General features: G+C 37.7%; 1 protein-coding gene across 1 annotated transcript in view; it reads left to right on the plus strand.

Annotated features, from left to right (window-relative positions):
- Positions 1-22,667, plus strand: part of zbbx (zinc finger, B-box domain containing) — a 57,874-nt gene that overhangs the window by 1,749 nt on the left and 33,458 nt on the right. The window contains exons 2-8 of the mRNA XM_030151243.1: positions 1,183-1,266; positions 1,695-1,808; positions 9,095-9,197; positions 10,606-10,657; positions 11,272-11,399; positions 14,533-14,628; positions 21,744-21,968. Of these exons, the coding sequence (XP_030007103.1) occupies positions 1,202-1,266; positions 1,695-1,808; positions 9,095-9,197; positions 10,606-10,657; positions 11,272-11,399; positions 14,533-14,628; positions 21,744-21,968 (783 nt within the window). The 5' untranslated portion in view covers positions 1,183-1,201. The remainder of the gene's footprint in view (positions 1-1,182; positions 1,267-1,694; positions 1,809-9,094; positions 9,198-10,605; positions 10,658-11,271; positions 11,400-14,532; positions 14,629-21,743; positions 21,969-22,667) is intronic.

Below are 22,667 nucleotides of genomic sequence, written 5' to 3' on the forward strand. Positions count from 1 at the left end.
TATTGATTTCTTATGCACAAAGACATAAATAAGACCTCTAAGCAAATTTTAGCCGATATATACATTAACAAAATTAAACGTGAGTCAACAAGAGAAGTAAGAAGTTCACAACAACAAAACTCTCTGCAGTTCACAAAGCTTGTCAGCAGCAGAGATATCGCGAGAATAGCAGTGGTTGTCCCGGTAACAAAAGCCCAACAGAAGCGGTCTGGTACAGGATACATAAGAACGTGCAGCCGGCCGAAAGGAAGTAGGCTACTTTTGATCAGTTTTATTCATTAATACTAGAATACATTGATGACAGCAAGTTCAAAAATGAAATAAAGCCAATACCAAGCTGGTAAATCAGTAGGAACTTAAGGTAAGCTTGCTGTTAGTAACGTTAGTAAGATTAGCCAAATTAGGTCCTAATTAGCTTCAGGTGCAGTTTTAGTTTAGCTAAACAAGCAGCCATGTTAGTGAGGAGATCTTTTTATTTGTCACCTTTATCGTTAAAGGGCTTCTATAAAAACTGTTAACTAAATAACTGTTTGCCACAAGCTGAGAAACTATAGATAAAACTGATGATGTACTAGAACTTTGACATAAACTGTTAAATTGCTATACGTTTCATGAGACAGACCACAATAGTTGAAGTAGACAATATGCAATAGGATGACATTTACATTACGTTATGTAAGCTAACTAAAGTTGTTGTTGCCAAAAAGCACTCACCACGGTTGCCAGGTGTTTGTTTCCTCACCTCTAGGCCCTGTAGCTGTGTAAAACCTGCATAAACATTATTACATCAGGGGAAATGTGTTAAGACTGCTGTGAATAAAACTTCCAGCAGCCGGCCAACTCTACTAGTGACAAGTTGCTGACAGCTAAGGAGCTAACAGGTTGCTTTATGTGGTTGCAGTGCTGTAATAACATATTGTATCTGCCTTGCTGACTAATTTCTGTAATGGTATTTTACAGCCTAGGGGAGTTACCAGCCATTTGTCAAGTAAATAAGTCTGCCAGATACAATTTAAACATACCATATTGCTTGTTTTAAGTGCCACTTCTATATTTGGGCAATTTTATTCCTGCTATTTTGCTAATTTTATTACAGCAGTGTCCATTTATGGCAGTGTGAAATTTACACTGAGCTTCACATCATAGCCTGTTTTATGCCATTACTCTTGGTTACTTTTGCAGGAGAGAAAACTGTGCAGACATGAATTTAAATGACTTTGTGGTGGTTCCTAACAACACAGCCAAATCTGTCAAGCTTAATGCCAGGTAAGATGGAATAAGATCAGTTATGTGATTTAAGGCTTTTGGTAGAGCTCATCAGTGTTACTTGGCTGCTGTGCTATTTGTGTCAGTGCAACTTTTGTACAGAGAATTCACAGATCCTTGTGACCTGGACCTGATAGTTTGCTTCGCAGTGTATTTGTTTTCTTCTTGATGAATTGAGTTCAATCTCCTACTGTACTTTCTCATTTGCCAAAAGGTAATTGACTGAATTGATGTCTGGTGTGGTAGTACCTTGATCCAGTGACTAATTGATTAAAGTATTGATCAGATGTGAAACAGGGATCTGCTAGTGCGGCAGATGAATTGAACATATCGACCAAAGCCTGGCGGTCTGACTGAATAGGTCATTTGTATGATTGATTGCTGTTGATTGATTGCATATATCTGAGTGTGTGTGCATGTTGCCATAGGAACCTGCAGGAGCTGAAGATGGAGACTGTGGTGCTGGCCCAAGAGAGCACAGAGATGGAGGACAAACTGCAACAGCTGAAAGAGCGCATGAGTAAAGAGAAGAAGGAGAGAGTGTGAGTATCTGTGTTGTCTTGAAGGTCCCAGGGGCAGGAAGTCGCGACAAGGACTAAGCTGCCCATCTGTCAGTCTGTTTGACATTCCAGCACTTTGACTCAGAACAAGAGCTCAGCAGCTATTATAACTACTTATTATTTACAACATAAACACGCCTGGAACTATTGTAAGTAACTGTTCTTTTTCATGATTATTATGTAGTTTTGACAAGAAGTACTGTTGCTGCAAAGTTCACTTATCAGTTAAACAGGCAGGAGACAGAAATCAGGGGAAAATGTCAGAATATAAAAAAATGTATAGGCTACAATACCTTCCTTCTGTATATCTGGCCAAAACAAAATTCTAAATATAAACATAAATGACCTGTCACTTTTTCATGCTCTAATGGAAGACTGAAGCCAAATAATCATGACTTTTGTGTCTAGAGCAGTAGAGTGATGCATTATGGAATCTTAACAGTGAATGGTAATTACACCTGTCAGTCACATGTTACCATCCCATTACTACTATAAAGACACCTCTGAATATATAAAATTGTAATTGTACATGTAGGTACATCTTGTAAAAACAACCAAAAAGAGAAATCTAGTTTTTCTCCTTGAATTAATATATGCTGGAATGGAATTTTTGGCTGGTGATGGATCAAGCACTGAAGTTTTAAATAGTGTGTAACAATCATTATTAAATGAGAGACTATTATGTAAAATTATATTGGCTGAGATTGTTTTCTTGCCTTTTTTTTATCAGAAGTCTTTTGATGTTTTTTTTTACTGTCACATAATCAAAACTGAGAATATGTTGTACTGATATAATGTGCTTGTTTCTAAGTGTTGTACGAGTATTACAACAGATAACATGCTGAAGTTTTAGCAGTTATACAACAGTTCATGCAGTAAAAAATAAAGGTTATATAATATATAGAGAGAAGACAGATGGGGTGAAATAAAACAGACAGAGGGAGGCTCGAAACAACAGCAGGTAAAGAGAGGGATGATGAAAAACAGAATGGCAGGAGGTACGAGTCAGACACATTATATTAAAAGGGATTAAGTGATGAATACAGCGATTTTGGGACATGAAAGGTTTAACATATAGATGCAGAAACATGAAGTCTAGGCTGCTCCAGTTGAACACAGAGGGAACCAAGCAGGGGATCTATGAAGTACCGTGTATGTGGGAGGCAGAGAAACAGTGGGAAACAGAGTGGAACAGCTGTAAAAGAAGGAGCAACACAAAGGAGGCGTAGAGGTAGAAATAGATGGAGGAGAGGAATAAATGAGAGAGAGGGTGGTCGAGGACCTGTGCATCTGTACTGGGAAAAGGTGGTGGAGGAACAACATGATTCTGAACTGTAAAACCCACTCAGACTAAGTAGACCTCTGCTTTAGTAGACTAATCTAACATCTATATAAGATCAGAAGATCCCTGCAGGAACTTATTCGTAACGTCTTTATTCAGTTTTAACCTGATTTTACTTTCATTCTATCCAGTTGTCAGAATTATTCCCTAACATTTGATGAACTTGCTCTTTAACATTGGGTTAGAAATGCAGATAAAAAAAGACAATTTTTGTTTTTAAAGCTGAAGTTTGTAGGCAGAGCATGATGTTATGACTGTTCTTTTTACTGTTTTTCTTCCTTTACCAGACATAATAATAACTGATCATCTTTATAAAACCTGTCAGCTATTCCCCCCTGCTGTAACACTCTTAATTCTAGCTGTATTTTCAATAGCCAAAGGACTACTTTCTGTTTGTAGCATTTTATATATTGACTGCCATGGTGCTTCAGAGTCACATATTTTCTGGTCAGACTGCACAGTGAGGCTTTATGGTTTTATGTTATATAAATGCCTCTCATATTATTTCATTTTGAGTGACTGAGACAAAGATAAATGTGAGAATTACACAAGTAACTTTCGAAAAGTTCAAGGTAGTTCTTTGTGTTGTTTTGGAGGCTGGTAAATATCACACTTTAAATCAGGTGAACCATGTTTTATTCCCATAATACAGTTCAGTGAGCATTTTCCAACATAAGCAGCTCTTTCAGGAGCTAGAAACTGAGCTGTTAGTCTGCTATCTGAATAAAACAAAAGTGAGAAACATGGTGTGAACATGGTTAAAAGCCAGGTCTGACTTAAATAAGTCAATGAATAGATTGAACATCCAGTAAGCAACGGAAACAGACTTTTTTCGTGTTTTTCATTCAAGTTCTCGTTTGTCAAATGACAGATGATAGGTGTCATCATAACAAAAGAGATGATGTTTTGTCTGTTATCCTGTTGTGATGATCAGTAGCGGCCAGAATACTGCCTATAAAGTGGTTGTAGATATTGAACGTCATTATTCATGGGAATCAAGACAAATTGTATGAGGAAAAATGCATTCTCTCTCTTGCTCGCTCCATTTTCCCACACGCACACATATACACAAACACACCAGTATTTATTTTTTCCTCCATATTTGATAATAGAGTATATACCTGGTTCATTACAGTGGCTATTATTCAGCAAATTCAGATTGAGGGGCATCTCAGCCGGTTTGAGCAGAAAATTAATTTGCAGAATGAAAACAAACACTGTTATTAATGTGATTGTTTTATTCTCCATTCTCCACCTCATTTCATCTCATTTCATTAATAACTCCGAGATGTGTTACGCAAAGTGAAGTAATGGAGAACAGTGTAATAAGGGTGTATATCACAATATATGAGCACGTAACTCAGGGTTCAGGAAGATGCATAATACATGTATCAACGGCCAGAAACGGATACATGCACATATATAGACAAACACATGTTTAGAGCCAGCACAGCTAATTATAATATTAGTGATTTAGAGCTGCTCTGCGATGAACTGGCTCCGTGTCCAGGGTGTACCCTGCCTTTGCCTGATGGTAGCTGGGGTAAGTCCCTGCACCCCAGTCTCTGCAGTCCCTGAAGGAAAGAATGATTTAGAACTGACGATCAGAGGGCTCCTGTGGTGGCTCATATTCATAAATTACAACACAGAAAGACAAATAGACGGTGCATTACAATTGTGAGAAAATACTTTGTTGTGTTTTGTGTATGACTTCTTTCCTGTTGCTTCGTGGAGGCTGAGCCTTAATGAAGAAGCCATACATCAGTATGGGGAAAAGGACCATCTTGTCCAGGCTGCACAAGCGATAAGCTCATAAACACAGTGTTTCCTGTCACACTGAAATACTGCAACATTTACCGGTCCACTGGCCTTAAGATACGACAAGGTGTGTGCATGGCTGCCTGTGTGTGTATTTGGCAGAAGACCTCTATAAATAATGGGATTTATGTGTGTTTTCTTGGGTGTATTTTCATTAGGAGCGGATAGATTGACAAAGTATGTGAGTGTTGGTGTTCCTTCGTCATTAAAGACAAACGGTACTCTACACTGCATAAGCCCCTCGCCTTTGAAATGTTGCAGTACACTCTTTGACTAGCATATAAAAGATTTCATATTTGGGTTTGAGGTACCTTGAATAGAAGTGGAAAGATAAAGTGAATATGACTGTGTATATGTAGGAGCGAGTTTGTGAAGGTGGGACAATTCACTACAACAGAACATAAATAGCTAAAACTTCATTGCCTGAAAAGGATGTGGCTGAGAGGCTACTTTTAACTGACAGAATGACAACTTCCTATTTAAAACCATTTGTTCTTGTTTCTTATTTTGCTGTTGACAGATGAACATTAGGCAGCTTCTCCTCTCAGGCAGGCCATTGTTGATTAATAATGCCTTGCTGATTCGTGCTGTAGTGTAACTAATCAGTCTTGACTGTGTAGAGCTTTTATGGAGAATATTTTAACACCTTTTTGCTCCTAGTGCCGGGTAAAGGGAGGGCATTCACAGCAAGTTCTTTTGTCACTTAGGACTGGATTGGAGAGAAGATTAGTTGTGCTAGAGTTTAACATCTGCACTTTTAATCAGTTTTTAAAACCTACTTTGTGCTTCATATTTATATTCTTCGCAAAGCAGATGGTACACTAGGCAGAGGAGGATTCGGGGAGAGAAGGTGCACAGTTAGCGGAGAATTATGAATCTGAAAACACACCAACTCAAATTAAACAGGAGCAGTCATTAAATAATTGCCATTAATAGATGCCAAAACAAAACAAATGCACATGTTCTATTAGGCTTTGGAAGTCACTCTCTATAAATCTAGCTGTACGTCTGTAACCTTTTGTCTGTGAGCGGTGCAGTGATGCAGCAGCTTTTAGATGTGAAACCTTTCTTCACACTTTGAATCAATTAATTGGTACACCACTAATGAAAAGGAGGGAGCAGATTCTAAACACTTCCTCTGGAGTGAAATGAGGAAGAGCAAGCAAGGATGGAGGAAAGGTGGATTAATGAGGTGTTCTGGTGTATGATGAGGAGGAGGTTACTTGGATTTTCTCCAAGCTTCCTTCCTTACCTCTCTCTTCCTCCCAGAACATGCCAGAGTACCTTTGACAAGCCTTTACCATAGATCTTCAAACTGTGATTTATGCTCAGGCAGTCGAGTGTACTATGTGTCTGTGTTATACACCACTCTGTTTTTCTCTCTCTGCTTGTCTCTCAGATCGCGGAGCTCCCAGAGTATATGAATTGTTCATCTTTGTCTTGGAGTTGTGCTATACACACACACACACACACACACACACACATACACTCTCATGTGCACACAATAAATAGACGGACAAATGCAGTTTTCTTGGAGGTGCGATATAATCAGTTTGTGAGGAGTACACAGGCGATAATAAAGCCAGAGTAGCAGCTAGGGGCAAATGCAGTGTATTATTCTCTGTTTTGGTCTGCCCGAGTCACAGAGTTAATGTAGCTTTGACTTTAGACCTACATGGTTTACTAACTCTAACTTTCTTTTTTTTTTTTATCTAAAAATAGTTAGCTTTTTTCATGTTGGTCTTTGCCTGGTTTGTCTCTTTCTTGTGTTTTCCTCTCTGCTTGTTTTTGTGTATTTTCATAGTGACTCTTTCTTGTTATTTTTTGTATATGTTCATATGTGTGTGTGCATGTTGACCTTTTGACCTGCTGGATTTTCTTTGTTCTCCTCTTCCTGCCCTCTTGTCTATACTTTAAAGGAGGAATTGAGAGATGACGCTGTCACTTGAGCATCAGACTTTAAGGTGTGTTTGCATATGTGCATGTGAGAGACACGCAGATGTTGTCCATTCTTGGTTTGTGTGAAAATGGGTTGCTTAAAGGGGATAAGTTGCGTATGTACTTGAGCGAATCACTGGGCATCTAGGTACAACAGTTGTTTTTTGCCCTGGGGCAACACTGAATAATTTGGCATTTCTCCACCGATGAGCACAATCAGTATCTTTTAAAAATTTGAGCTTACTCTAAGCCAGTGTGAAACCATACACCTCACTTTGTTTTTTCTGCTTTAACTTTGATGAATAAATTTATTTGACTGGGTGAGATTTGGTGTCATGTTCAGTGTTTGCTTTCGGTGTGCAAGTTGTGAGTCAGACGTTGTCATGTACGATCTATCCACTAAAAAGTGGATACACAGCACAGTGTAATAGTAGTGTGTGGATGTGTATACCTGTGTGTCTGCCTTTTTGTGTGTAACAAGTGTAGGTAGTAGCAAGACAAGCTTTGAACAGACAGACACACAACAAAACCACACTTTTAGTGTTAGTTCAATGTGATATAAAATGTAATATTGATAAATATTTAACTTTTGAAGGGATCTTCACCATTGCATTTATAGTCTGTAGAATGGAATGGGAGCATTGTACATGTACTGTATCTGTGTCTGTTTTAAAAAAAGACATTATTGTCATGAGTTGTACCCTCATATGTGTGGGTGTAATTGAGTAGGTGGTACTGTGTGGATTAATGAGATCTTTGTGAAAGCTATGCTCTCACAGATACACAAATATACTCACATTCTAATATACACTAATATAGACTATCTCTCCAGATTGCATGTCCGGAGGGGACACCCTGTCATCCAACTCAGACAGGGGTGTGCCTCAACTGTCTCCCATAGCGACAGTCCAGTTGCCAAGGCAATGTTGCCAGGGTGATTACCTGACACCCACCCTCAGTGTCAGCGCAGCACAGCAACAGTGTCAGGACTGTTGGCAACTCTTGGCATCACATATATACACACACAGATACAGAGCGACACGCTTAATACACACATATAGAGTCTGACTGCTGGTGGCTTGACAGGCTGCCAGCTCACACCAAAATAAACTTCTTTCAAAGGCAGCCAGACATCACAATGGTATAAATAGCATAAATAATTCAACAACATGAGCATGAATAACTCATGTCTAAATGAGAATCCCTCTGCACATCTTCACTTGGTGCAGCTGACAGTAGTGTCCTGCATGTGCATTTGTTCCACATACACTTGTGAATTTACCTCAGTTTTCTGTATTTCAGTTGCGTCAGTGTCTCTATGCATTCAAGTGTGTATAATTGCTGTAATTTTTGACTTTATGTTTTTATACTTGGGGTTCATTGTCTAAGACAGAATGAAAAACATTATGTAGAGAACAAACAAACTAAATCATGCAATGTGATAATTTAGGCTCATTTGACATTGTACAAATATGGATAATTTATATTTGCAAAGCCATATTTTCCTTTATATGCAAAGGCAAGTATGGAAAAGTACTTTTTCTTGTTGGTGTTATGCCTGTTGACAACAGTAGGACAAAGTTATTATAACATAAGTACTCCTCTCTGTTTCATGGAACAAAGTGATTTGAAGTTTCAGGTCTCCTTTTTAAGGATTAATGCAGACAGATTTAGGATTTATTTATGTTACACTGGTGCTCCTTTTTCATGCTCATATTTCTTACTTTTTTGCAATATTAGGTCTTTCTCCTACGTAATATTTTAATCTCTTTGTGTACTTCACTGGATTAAAATACATTATCTCTGAGTGTCTTCTCTTTCCATTATACAAGTGTACTCTATACTACATGATATGTGTGTAATATTGATCAAATATTGATTTTTATGCTGATCAAAAAAATTTGAAAAACTCTGCTTTGTTGTTCTGATCCACATCCATCCACATTTTGTTATATGTTCCGCTCCAGTAATCTGATGTTCATAGTCAGAACAAACAAATGACTATTCAGAAAGAATTGCATTAAACATCCAATCCAGAGTTTGACTAAATGTAATCATCATTTTAATTCTCACTCTGCATAAATAAGTGTCAAGGGCTGTATTTTTATGAGCCTTGATGTTCAAATGCGAGGTAAGGCTCCTGTGTTTGTTTGTCTCCCTGTCTATTTAGACATTCAGGAGGGTTTCGATGGAAGTCTGGACAGTCTGGTCCTTTAAACAGCAACGCTATGCGGATCAATGCCAAGAGGAACGAAGAGAATAGACTCCAAAAGGTACAGGAGAAATCTATCAAAATACTTCTGAATTAACAAAATGATGTGTTAATTTTTGTTTTTGATTAAAGAAGAGGAAAAAAAGCACTTGAACCAGAGCTTAACAATACCTACAAGAGGAGTTGAAGGTTTTCTTTTTAACACTGAATCAAAGTAGATTTTATGTTGCATGACAGTAATTTGTAGAAACAAGGTCTTTTAATAGAAATGTAAAAGCACATCTCCAAAAAGGGATGTAAATTATTAACATATGAAAAAGATACTTACTCACTCCACTCCAAGTAAATACTCAGCAGTGGCACCTTTGGCAGGAGTGAAATTGTGTGTATAGGTCTCCATTGCCTTTTTGGCAAAATTTTCCCATACATCTTTGAAAAGCTGCTCAGGCTTTGTCAGATTGCTTGGGGACTGTCAGTGAGCTCTTCAAGTTCAGCCTTAAATTCTTTATTAGATTGAGATCTAGGCTCAGAATTGGCCATTCAGTGACACGCAGGTAATCGTAATGCTCGAAAAATAAATCTTCTCCCATGCCACATATTTTTGCAGGCTGCATTTCCCCCTACATATTTTTCTGCAATCATTTTACCCTCTACCCTAACAAGCCTTCCAGGGCTTGCTGTAGGGAGGAATCGCTATAGCAGTACAATACTGCCAGGTGGGGGTAGTATTTTTCTGAAGACGTGCAGCGTTTAGCTTAAATGGCATTTACCTTGACAGACAAACTGTTTAAATTTGGCCTCATCAGAACATAGAATCCGTTTTCTACATTAGATCAGAGTCACCCACATGCCTTCTGAGAAACTGCAGCTGAGGTGTAATAAGTAACTCTATTTTTAAGCTACAGTCGACTTTCTCAGTAGAGGGGTATTTATACTTCAGTCAGTTAAAATCCCATGACTGCACACAGGAGAGGTCCTTTTAACCAATTATGTTTCTCTTTAAATAAGCAGATACTCATGAAAACATGCATTTTGTATTTTATACTTGTAAAGTGGTTAGATCACTTTGTGGAAGTCTGTTTTAACATTGACACTGCAGGATTTTGTTCCTAACAATTAATGTCAAGATACATTATGCCTTATTAAATTGAAGGCTTTAAACAATGAAACATATGTAGTTATATGAGTCTGGAGAGAATCAACAATAAATTAAAGGAGTTTATAACCTACACTGAAAATGTATAAAGTAATGGTAAGTAATTTAGTGAATTTTTTTTGTTACATTTCTTAACACATTATTAAATGTTATTATATATATATATATATATAAATCTATACAGTGGAACTTTCACATTTATCGACACATACAAAAAAGGAAAGGAAAGTCAAACAGGAAGCATATGCTGATTTTTGGAGGCCGAAAGCACAGACTGTCACCACTGATTTGTTTCACCTTGTTTCCTGAACAGCTATCAGCAGGGACGGTAAAGATCCGAGTGTTGAAGGATGAACCACTGACAGGTGAGTAGTTTACTGCCAAGACCCAGGCTTCAACTTTATTTTACCTTCACCATGTAAAATTGACACGGATGTGCACTCAAGCCCCTCTGGTCCTGTTGTACACCACCCTGTAGTGGAACTCTCTCCACCTTCCACATGGAGGATAGCACTTAAGATCAGCTGCCGCACCTAGGAAATGGTAGATACTCTGTGTCTTGCCCACAGTTACTGCAGTTAGGTGGATGCCTGCAACTGCAGGGGAGAGGATTGGCTGTGGAATTCTCTTGTTAAAGACTGATCTTTGTAACCAGGACCCACCATTGGTAGAATTATTAATAACTAAAAAAGCCTGAGGCAGAAAATCACACATTGAGGAAGGAGGTTTCACAATGTGCTGATTTTAACTTTTACCATAGTGCGATTTATTCTTCTGTTAAGTTCATTATGTTTACCAGAATTTCTGATTCTCATGTCAGATTTTGTTTAACTCTGCATGTTCTACAGTGTTTTCACGTTTCTCTCACTCTGTCTCACTCTATATCTGTCTTCACTGTTACAATAGGCTGGTAGTTGTAGACATTACTATACATTAGATATCATGTTGAATATTAACAAAAATATGCTTGTTTTTTAAGCCCCAGCTCAGCCACCTCCTCCACCTCTGGCCCCAACCAAGGGTATGGGTATCAGGACGGTACCAACAAGAAAAAACAGGCTAAAGGGACCGACATGCGGACAGTGTGACGTCAAGGCTGCTGGAATAGTATGAGCCCACAGAAACACACATGAATGATACTTTACTGCTCAAAATCATCTGCCCACATTACTGATCGATTTAACAGTTAACATAATGAGCTCGGTTATACAGATGAAACCTTTCTGTTTAAGGAGACCTGTTGAACATTCTATACTTTTTTCTGACGACAACCCCAATGTGTTTTCCCCTCTCAGTGCATCTCTCTCACTGTCCAGTCCGTTGGTCTGTGTGTGTTTGTGTTTTCATTAACAACAATTTAGCTAGATTCACTCATCAATACACGAGACCTTTTCAGGCATGATTGTTTATTCTCAGTCTTTGCATCCACGGCTGCTCTGCTGGCAGGATCAAGCCATGTAGCTGCGTGTATCTGTGTGTGTGTGTGTGTGTGTATGTGTGTGTGAGCAAGAGAAATGAATGAAATGCTATACTGTACTTGTAGATGTGTGTGAATAATGGACTGGGGCAAACTGATGAAGTAAGACATGCTTGATCACCAGTCGCTCCTACATCCCCGCCTGCTAGATCCTCAGCTGCTCATGAGTAATTGGTATTCTACGTCTGACCTTAAAGCAGAGAGAGTTTAGTATTGAATAACTTATGCTGTTGAGAGACATTAACAGCGAACGAGAGCAATGGTGAGAGAGAGAACTTGATAGAGGGAATGAAGGAGAGAGAAGGTTGAGGTGGTCATTTTTCCCTTTTGTTGTTATTTCAAGTGCACCGCACACACACACAATACATAAAGGTAATGTGGTAATTTGCTTGATATTGCATTTGATGGCAATGTCACTGAATTGTTCATTGAGAGACCCGATGCCCCCAGTGCCCCATTGTGACGGGCTTAATGGCTTTTACCAGTCTGGGCAAGCACATAGGCTAAGCACACACACAAATACAGACACACATTTTGGATAGCCTGTATGTGCTATAATGACAGCAATAATGGGACGTGTTATCGTTGTCTTTGCCATTTTGTCTCAACCTGCCATTAAGCACACAGACACAAATGCACAAAAATACTGTAACATCTGATTCAAGTCTAACATACTGGTAAGGTTTTAGAAAAGTCACATGAACACATGTTCACACGCACACTCCAATTCCATTTCTTCCACCTTGTGCTGTATTCTAGAGTCATTCAGGCACAAAAAAAAAAAAAAAAAAAAAAAAACTCTTCCTACATAGCACAGTAGGGAACAGTGATATGCTGCTTGCAGCCTAATAGGGATGCCTAGTCCCTGGGGAGTGGTTGTAATTTATCCTTCGGCTTGAGAAGGGAAATGAGGCCCTGCTTTATAGGACCATTAAAGGGCAATGTTGCAGCTGTAGGCATGCACGAACACACTTTCCTATACACACGTATGGATGTAATGCAGAAAAAATGAAAAATAATTATGATAAATAAATGTGTCAATTACTATATGACACAAAACTTTAAATGGAAAGAAGATGAGACAAATGGGTAAAAACAGAGCTGCAGAATGAATTGGTGAATCTGCTGGTACAAATTTGCATTGCATAACCTCTTGTGATGCAAGGTGAATTTGGAATTATGATGAATATTTTTGTTGTCCTTTTTTACTATATTGCATTAAGTAATAATATGAGATAGAATAGCCAAAGACTATACTGAAGTAATGTTCCTTTATGATAATCATGATACAAATATAAGCAACAATGGTCATTAAAATTGAGAGAGAGCAAGAAAGTATGTATTAAAAAGAGAACGTAGGTATTCAGTAACTTTAATCCAGTTAATTCATTCAAATAATCAGCTACCTGTAAATTATTCCACCATGGAAACAAAGTGACAAGCGGCCATCAATACCTTCTAATACAATCCACATCCTATCTTCTAGAAACTACACAAAGTAATATTTAATTAATTAATTATTTAATGGTCAAAAGCGTACCGATTCAGACTTCACCATAGTGTAAGTTAGGATCTGACAGCACTGACTGAAGGAACATTTATGTAATAACAACCTGCCCCCACATATGGGTGGATAGTGAAGTTTAGCATCATTGTAGATGTTACAGAAAGACACTCATTCCATCTAAAAGAATCAAATGCTCTTTCTGTCAAATCTTGGTGAACTTTAGACTCTTTTTTTGTGTTGATCAGTTAGCTTAATGAATCTACTCCCTTGTGACTGTGTTTTGCTCAAGGTAAAGTGATGGATATTCAAGGTGGGGGTTGATGCCAACAGTCTATCACAAAGGTCTGACAGCAGAGAATAGGGGAACATGCACTGAATTGAGAGTTTGGCCAAATGTCATATTTTGTTCATAAAAAGTATCCTTTAGAATACTCTGTTAAATATAACAGAATAAATGGATCGTGTTACCACCCAGGTCCAGCGTGAGGAAGCAGGTAAAATATAGTGAGTTGGTGGGGGAGTAAGAAAGTCATTAGATCTGGATGTACACTACACCATCTGAAAAATAAACATGAGCCAAATTTGTTGTTCCTGAATTGTAATACTGAGGTCTACCCCCTCTAGCCACCGCTTCCATGGAACCTCCCTCCTTTTTCACTCCCCATGGCCTCCTCACTGTGCTCTGTCCACTAGTCCTATCCTCCCAACCTGCTGATGCAAGGTCTTTTCTGTACTAATAAGACCGGATTCTCACAGATAGAAATGATAATGACCTCCCTGAAGATGCATTCATTCACACACATGCACATACATAACACACATGCACACGCCCTTGGCACAGATGCGCATATGTGCACACAGACATACAAACTTTTACTCTCATGCTTTCTCCAACTCATAATCACACACAAACACACACATGCACATACACACGTATATACACACATGCCTTGCAACATCCTGCGAGAGAGTCAATTTCAATATTTATCCCTCCTGTCAAAGTTTGTTTGGCAAGGTTGAGGTTAGTGGGAAGCCAAAGGTATCTGGATTTAGGTTTAAATCTTTAACAAATATCTCTTAAGCTTTTGCTTGTCAGTGCAGGAGGTTATACAAATGTGCATTCTGCACTTACACATACATAATCATTCTTTCTTAATTTTATGCCTTCTTAACTCACATAATTGCTCACGTTTTCTTATTCTTTTCTCCACACACATGCACACACATTGACTGCACTGTGTATCTCTGTACTGCAGATGTGTGCTGAATGCTCAGAGGATTACTGTATTTGCTGCTTTGCCAAATTTCACCAGAGGGGGGCACTGAAGTTCCACAGAATCATCCCCATTCAGGTGAGCATGATCCCCCGTGCATTAAGTCTACCTCCTCTCCCTCTTCTACTTTCTGTGTCTGTCTCTCTTTCTTTTTCACAGATACTTTCAATAATATCTCTTCTGATCCCATTCTCCTTCTGCTTCACTCATTCTCTTTTGCATTTCTTGCATCCCTGACTCTCTACTTATCTCAACCTCTCGTCTTTTTCCATTTTTTGCCTCTGCGCCCCATCTCACTTTTTTTTGCATGCACACGCACACTGGCACACGCATAAAATATCTGGAAGAAAAGGCTGCAGTGAGCATATGTGTGTTTGTGCGTGTGATCTGCTGCTGCAGCTTTGTGGTGTTCTGTGGTCTGATAACAAAATGGATGTCCCTCATTAGTAAATGCCTTGATCATAAAAGCTCATTCTGGTCACTCCACGAACACATAGACACACACACACACACACACACACACACACACAAAAACACACCAAAGACAATCATAAACTCACATTGAGTCAGAGAAAAGAGAAGAGGCCTAAGGCAGCAGTCATTCCAACACCACAAAAACCAGTCAAAGAGAAGATGGAGAGACAAGACAGCAGGTCAGTGACATGGGGTTTAATTAAGCCAACACACTTGTGTTGAGTCCACAAAATGGATAAAAAGCTTTTTCAGTACACCTGCCTCAGCTGTATCTCTTAGGGGACAACCTAGAAAAAAGTCATTACTGTTGCATGTAAAAAATGTAGCTCTGTCTACATCTGTTTACATACAAGGTACAAATAGACAATGGAGTTTGGTTTCATATTCCACAAATGTGTACTTACTTTACCTCCTGTCTGCTGCTCTCTCCTCTCTGGTCAAATCAAAAGACCATATTTAAAATGAATGAACATGAAACTGTTTCATTCCATTATGAAAAAGTCAAGCCACTTTTAAAAGCTTCTGTGTTGACACATGGAGCAGAGCAATAGAACTGTTCAGTTTGCCTCTAATGAAATTGGATCAGTGATCAGTAATTACAGATGTCAGTCATGTGTTTAACCCTCTGACTGTCTGAAAACATCTGTGATTAGACCAAATCGGCAACGAGGGCTGGATTTTCTTCAGCTTGAAAATATAGGCAATAAGCAGACGCAGTCTCATGTCTATCACTTGAATTACAATATGCTGAAAGGTATTTATGGAATTGTTTTGCTATGTGATGCTAAAAAAAAACCCTCTTAAGCCCTCCAGCTTTAAGACAAGATATCATAACATATTTTGTGTTTGTTGTGATAGTAAACTTGGGTGTATAAACCAATCCAAAGCTATTCTATACTGTATGAGGATATTTGTGAACCTAAACACACACAGGCCAGCAGTAAATGCTGAAGCTGTATACTGCACCAATAATTTAGTTATAAGATACTATATTCAGTGGTACTGAATACATGAAACACGCATACACACAAATACAACCTGTTGTATTTATTATGCAACAGCCACTAAATCCTAAGTTATATTTAAAAAATGCAGGAACCATTTTTTTAAGAAAATCCTCATTTATCCTAAATTTTACTGAATGCTCACCATGGAAAAAATGTGCTGGAATATTGAAACAGTGATGAAGTATTTTAATTTATTTTTTTATTCATACTTTTATTTCTAAATTCACTGTTTAATTCAACCTATTGCATTGTGGTACTATGTAAAATAGTGATTTTGCATTTCAGTTCAAAACTTGCCACGTTTGTCAGTAGTGAACAATTTCACAGTCAATATTGTGTTGACTAACATGTAGGGCTTTGGCCTTTGTAAATCTTTGTTTAAAACAACCTAATTCCAAATGAAACTCTCCTTACACTGTTTGTGATTTAACAATATGAATCCACACTTTCCCTCAGGTCCAGTTTAGATTTAACCTCGCTGTGTTATGCTAGTCTGTTATCAAGTCCACTGTTGCTCCACAGGGAGCATTAACTCTACTGACCCATGCACTACTTTTAAAGGTTTTACTGTGTGCACTTTTTGTCCTTTAGCTCATGTGTAAACTGAAGTCTTTGAAGTATAGAGGCATATTCACTCCTATATTCCTGCTCTTTGTTCTTGTTATTTTTGGAATGCATGGTTTCATTTACTTCACCATGTTTCTTTATGGTTTGTGATTTGGGATGATGTGTGTGTGCAAACAGTACTTACATACTGAAACTGCCACTCACCGCTCTTTATATGCATATCTCTTTCTGTGTTCATCTCTGTTTATCTGCTCTCACACTTCTCTCACTTGCTGATCATGGGTGGAAGCTTACACACACACAAACACACATGTGCATACTTATTTAGACAGACACGAAATTGTGTATTTTGGCAGGACATTAGGCCTGGGGGATTATACACATGCAGCTGACGCAGGCATCTCTCTCTCTCTTTGCTAATCCTGTTTCATTTGCTTTGGAAAGAATGAGAGCGAAAGAGACAAAAAAAATGACAGGAAAAAGACTATTAATTTCATCAGTTCACTGTGTTTGGGTTTTCAGCAATAGACGGTTTTGTGTTCTCATGTGCAAACCTGGTTCAATTAACTTCATCATATTCAGTTCAAACTTACCACTGTGTAAAACTCCAATAGTGCTGGGTCATTTGAATCATACAGTGATACGTAAACTTCAAACCAACATGCTTAATCTGGTTAATGTTGTTATGTTTGTAATCATTGCCTTTTTTGCTACTTACTAGGTTAAGGTAGCCTTGGGTATGTGATGCTGCACTGTTGAATTCTGTGTTATTAATAATTCATTCAAATTCCAAAATATACTATGTAATTACATGTTTTTGTCCATAACACCATAACAACTGTCAGAATCCCCACAATGAAAGAGATGAAACCACATCAATATTACAACACTGAAGACAGTTAGTGTTTTAACAAAAAACTGAAGACCACTCATTTAATACTAACGTACTAACAACCTGTAAGCCATCTGTTAGCGCTACCCATAGATCACCTGGCATACGCCAAAAAAGTTGGAAATAAATTTGTGATGTATTATTCATCATTTGGTCAAAACAAGCTTTCAGGCCTGTCTGTTTTGAACAAACAACTTTTTCTTAGGTTAGAATACCAGTTAAAGTATGTGCTTAAATTCTTGACAACCATTAAAATGGCGACGCACAAAGGGAAGCGGTGCAGAAAAGGAGGCAATGCTGTACCTTCATTAGACGTCCACTGATGTGTGGCAAAGAGAGAGAACATTAAATTTGGTTTTAGCAGATGCGCTCTAATGTCTTCGAAACTTCTGATGCAAAGATTTGCTGTCTGAGGATGTTAAAATAAGGAAAGTAATGTCCCCAGGCTTGTTGAATAGTTTGCAGAGAATGATTTAATTCTTAAAGATTTAATGACCATGGGCAAGTTCTTGTCTATGAGATACGCAATAAAATAAGTCGGCACATGAATACTGTAAGTGAATGTGCCTTTCATTACTGGTGATCCGGTTTGTCAGTCTGTTTTAAATAGTCGTACATGCTGATGCTCCTCTTTGTATACACCTGGAGTTTTTCTTTATTGGAACTGTGAATCTAATGCTACAAGGTGTCGTATATTAGACCGATCATAAAACCTTTTAGAGGCAAGTTTGTGATTTGTGATGCTGGTCAATGTAAATAAAAATGGACATGACTTGATCGGAGGCTACACAGCCATCATAGGCAAAGAATGAAAAAGGTCATATACCTGCCATTATAACACATACAGCAGTTAATCCAGACCCTACGCTGAAGGGGATCGACCCATGCTGCCTGGATGAAGGTTAAGTCCACACATTGGAAATTGAGAGTACAAGTGGATGTGGTTGATCATATCACAGGGAGTTAAGCTGTTGCTTTGACCGACCAACTGTGAGCTTTTAAAGACATGTTAAAATGAACTCCTAAATGCCATCAATGATTAATCAAATCCTCCCACATCATTTAAGAGCAGTTACAATGGACATTAGATGTTGATATTCTGATCGTATCTGTGGCAAGACCTCTGTTATAAATTACATGGTTTTCTCAAAATGCACCAGCTTTTTTGGTGTGCTTAGAGATTGTATGTAAGGAATAAAGGGATAGGATAACATGGAATATGGAATGGATAGTATAGACATTATTACTCTATGTAACATGGTTATGTAAAAGGAGACATTTGCAGAAAAGAAGTCTTAAAATCAGCAGGACTAATGAGCTGTGATAATCAAATGTTTCTCGAATAAATTGGAAATGTTATTAATAATGTATTATTTATAACTCATCAGTCTGATGTACATGTGCAACTAAAAAAGTATTGCATTGTTTGTAATTTTACATTTTTACCTGAATAATGAAAGAAAAAAAAATCACATATCGGTCCTTCTCCTCACATGTGATCAAAATATCACATGAAATCAGGAAGCACCAGACTGTCAGAGCACTGCATGGGCTGATCATTACACAGCCACAAAAAATACTGCCCCAAGTGTTTTGTCGCAGCTCAACTGTGCTGAGACTTAAATGACATCAGTGACAGAACTACTCACCCTCATCAAGTGTTGTCAGCAAGAAAGGGCTTGTATCTTTTAGAATAACAGACATTTTGTCTCTTACACTGTCTGACATATTGGGCACTGTTCTGAATCTGACTCTGATAGTCACCATGTCACAGCAGAGTGCTGTTTGTCCAAACATCAGTGTCTTTGAGTTCAAAATCTTACAAAAGCAGTTACATTAGGATAAAAGCTCTTTTGTCTGACACAAAACAAGCTCACAGAATGGACAGTCATTCCTTTTTATTTTAATAATAAGAGGGACATTTATAGTGCTGAGGAAAGTAAAACAAATTTTGTTTACTATGAGTTTTGTTGTCAAAAATTATGTCGGTCAGTTACCTACTGTGTCTTCTGTCATCCACTGACACAAAGATGCTAACATGCTTTGTTTTGTCAAGTGCTTCATTTAATTTGTAAGTGTACACCATTTGTATTTACAACATACCAATACAAAATTCACAGACTCAGTGACCTATATAGTCACAGTTGTCAGTCACAGTAAAAGCAGAGGTGTCAAGTAACCAAATACAAATACAATACAAAGTACAAATACTTCGTTACCTTACTTAAGTAGAAATTTTGGTTATCTTTACTGGAGTAATTATTCTTCAGCCGACTTTTAACTTCTACTCCTTACATTGTCACACCATTATCTGTACTTTATACTCCTTAAATTTTAAAAAGAGCCTCATTACTCCTATTTCATTTCGGCTTGTTTTCATTCTGGCTTGTCATTGTTCAAATATAAAAAAACTATCCACATAAATGACGCCATCCAGATAGAGTGAATTTGATTGTGGTTTTGATGAGAAGTATAAACATATACCATTCTGACACCCTATTGGTTTGTACACAATCCATCACACCTGACTTTTTGCACCATTTCAATACTTACATTCATCTAGTCATCACATCTTCCACTCCATGAAAAACATGTTAATGCTCAGTAGTACACATATATGGTTCTTATACATTTGCATTGGACTGAAATGTGTTCATTTTCAATGGGCATATATGCGGTTGAAACAGGTGGACTAGTGCATCCCAAATGTTTCAAAATTAATATTTTAATATAACATAATCATTATGGCCTTTAGAAAAATGTTTTTGGGGAGGTGGGGTAGTGCACTATAGGCCCCTGTGGCACCACCTAAGCTTTTGTCCCAATGCCACAGGGACAAAAGCTTAGGTGGTGCCACAGGGGCCTATAGTGCACTACCCCACCTCCCCAAAAACATTTTTCTAAAGTATATATTGTACATTTACTTTTTTACTTTAAGTAGTTTTGAAACCAGTACTTTTACACTTTTGCTTGAGTAAAAAGCTTGAGTTGATACTTTAACTTCAAGAGACGTCTTTTTAAACCTTAGTATCTATACAGGGTGTCCCGTAAGTCTCCATACATAGGAAAAATAAACGTTTCTTGACATAAACCATTTTTATTTATATAATATGCTCTATATGACTGCCATTTTGTCGGGAACTTATTTCAATGCGTGTCCTCCACTGCTGAAGAACTATAAAGAAGAAATATAAAGAAATACATGTTAGAACCATATGTATTATGTCTCCTATGTATGGAGACTTATGGGACACCCTGTACTTCTACCTGAGGAATAAATGTGAATACTTTTGACACATCTGAGTAAAAGTGACAGATATTAGTTAACATATCACAATGTGACATATTGAATACAAAAGATCATGTTCTTTTTCTTTCATTTTAAATCTTGTGTTATTAACCTTTTGGGAACATAATTATCATAAATTATTATCAAAAAATATATATTTTGTCAGTTATTTCTTATTACCTTGAAGGACATATGTTAACTTAAAAAACTGTAATAGTCAACAGAGTAAATAATTTAGCATTCTGCAAGGCAGCATTCATTCAGTTCCTTGAGCATAAGTAAGGACATATCTTAACAGAGCATAGATATGTAAACATAATGAGAAGTTAGGATGAAAAGGTAAAATGAATGAAGCGAGGAAGTGAGAAGGTAAATGGTGTATACTGCCAAGGCAAGGGACAAGAAGTGTGACACCATCTTGGTCATCTGACACATTAGCTATGTTCCTGCAAACACTGTATGTGGTTTAATTTGCGTAAAATAGAAGTGCATGTATTAACTCTATAAAATGGAGTTTATTATTGCGACTTTGAAGGTTATGCTTGTGATGTAGGTGTAAGCACTTAGAATGATTAGGCTGTACCCTCTAAATGGGGTTCATGGCAGCTGTCTGCAGCGTCTTATCTTATTACACTCATCACAAGTATAAAGTACAGTTGTCTTTCTAAGATACTCATTCACAGAGGGGGTGGTCTCAGATTCATCTCTGCTTAATCTGTACATGTTCTAGTAATACTGCATATACAAAGAGCAAAACTGACATTTTTTACCATTTAATGAAATGACACGTATCATATCACATCATTATATTTCACATTTAAACAATATATGCAATAACTTGATTTTATCATGCATACTTTTTTTGTTCCTAAATCTCTCTACATACTATTGTGCTTTTTGTATTTCATGTTAAATATTTTATCATAATGATCTCATTCATGTGTACGATGGCTTTCTTTTACAGGCTGAAATACAGACCCATGTCAACACTCAAGATGTTGTCAGATGCTTCCAGGCACAGACTGAGAGCTGTTATCCCAGTACTGTTTCCAGTCTTAAACCAAGTCCCAAATCCAAACGTGCAAGCAGGTTTTTGTCCAATTCAGTGACCAGACAAGGAGATAATGTTCCTGAAAATCCAAATGACCATATTGCTGAACATATGCAACTGCATCTTGAGCCCAGCCAGGTAGGTGGCAACGGTAACTATTATTTATTTGGTCTCACATAAACTGTATTACTTGCAGTGTCCATCTTATTTGGTTAAATGATGTTTTGTTGTGTATATGGACAAACTTCGGCGCAATCTAACACTAAAGGAGACTGATCAATCACACAAAAGGCACTGCATAAGGGATTAATGGTTGACTTTATTTGCAGACTCCACAAATTTGGCATGTAGTTCTCTTACACCCAGTGATTACACTCTCAGTTCATAACCCCCACACACTTTTAACATCCATGCGCTAATCCAATCATCTCACATTACACAACGTGGTACTGTAGGAATCACTGTGGAGGCCTGAGTACTTGCCAAAAAGAACTGCTTTTTGCAGTTATTGGAAAATAATTCTGAAGACTGAAGTCTTTGCAACTTAAAGCCTTTAAACTAAATGAACATGTATGTTATTATAAAAAAAAAATCATCTGTACTTCCATATTTCACAGCTGGCAAAAAAAAAAAAAATTCAGAACTTAGATGTTATATAAAAGGTTATTGAACAATTTGGAATCAAGGTCTGAATTTGTGTCCATTCATCATTTACTTGCTGTGACAATCGAGCAGAAATATGTCAAACAAGCCAGTGCTCTGTGTGTGTTTTACCTCTACACCCTGTGAGTCAAAAGAAAAGACCTCAGACAAACCCTAATTGACATTACATCCACA

The sequence above is a fragment of the Sphaeramia orbicularis genome, chromosome 13, assembly GCF_902148855.1.
Source record: "Sphaeramia orbicularis chromosome 13, fSphaOr1.1, whole genome shotgun sequence".
Lineage (NCBI taxonomy): Eukaryota > Metazoa > Chordata > Actinopteri > Kurtiformes > Apogonidae > Sphaeramia > Sphaeramia orbicularis.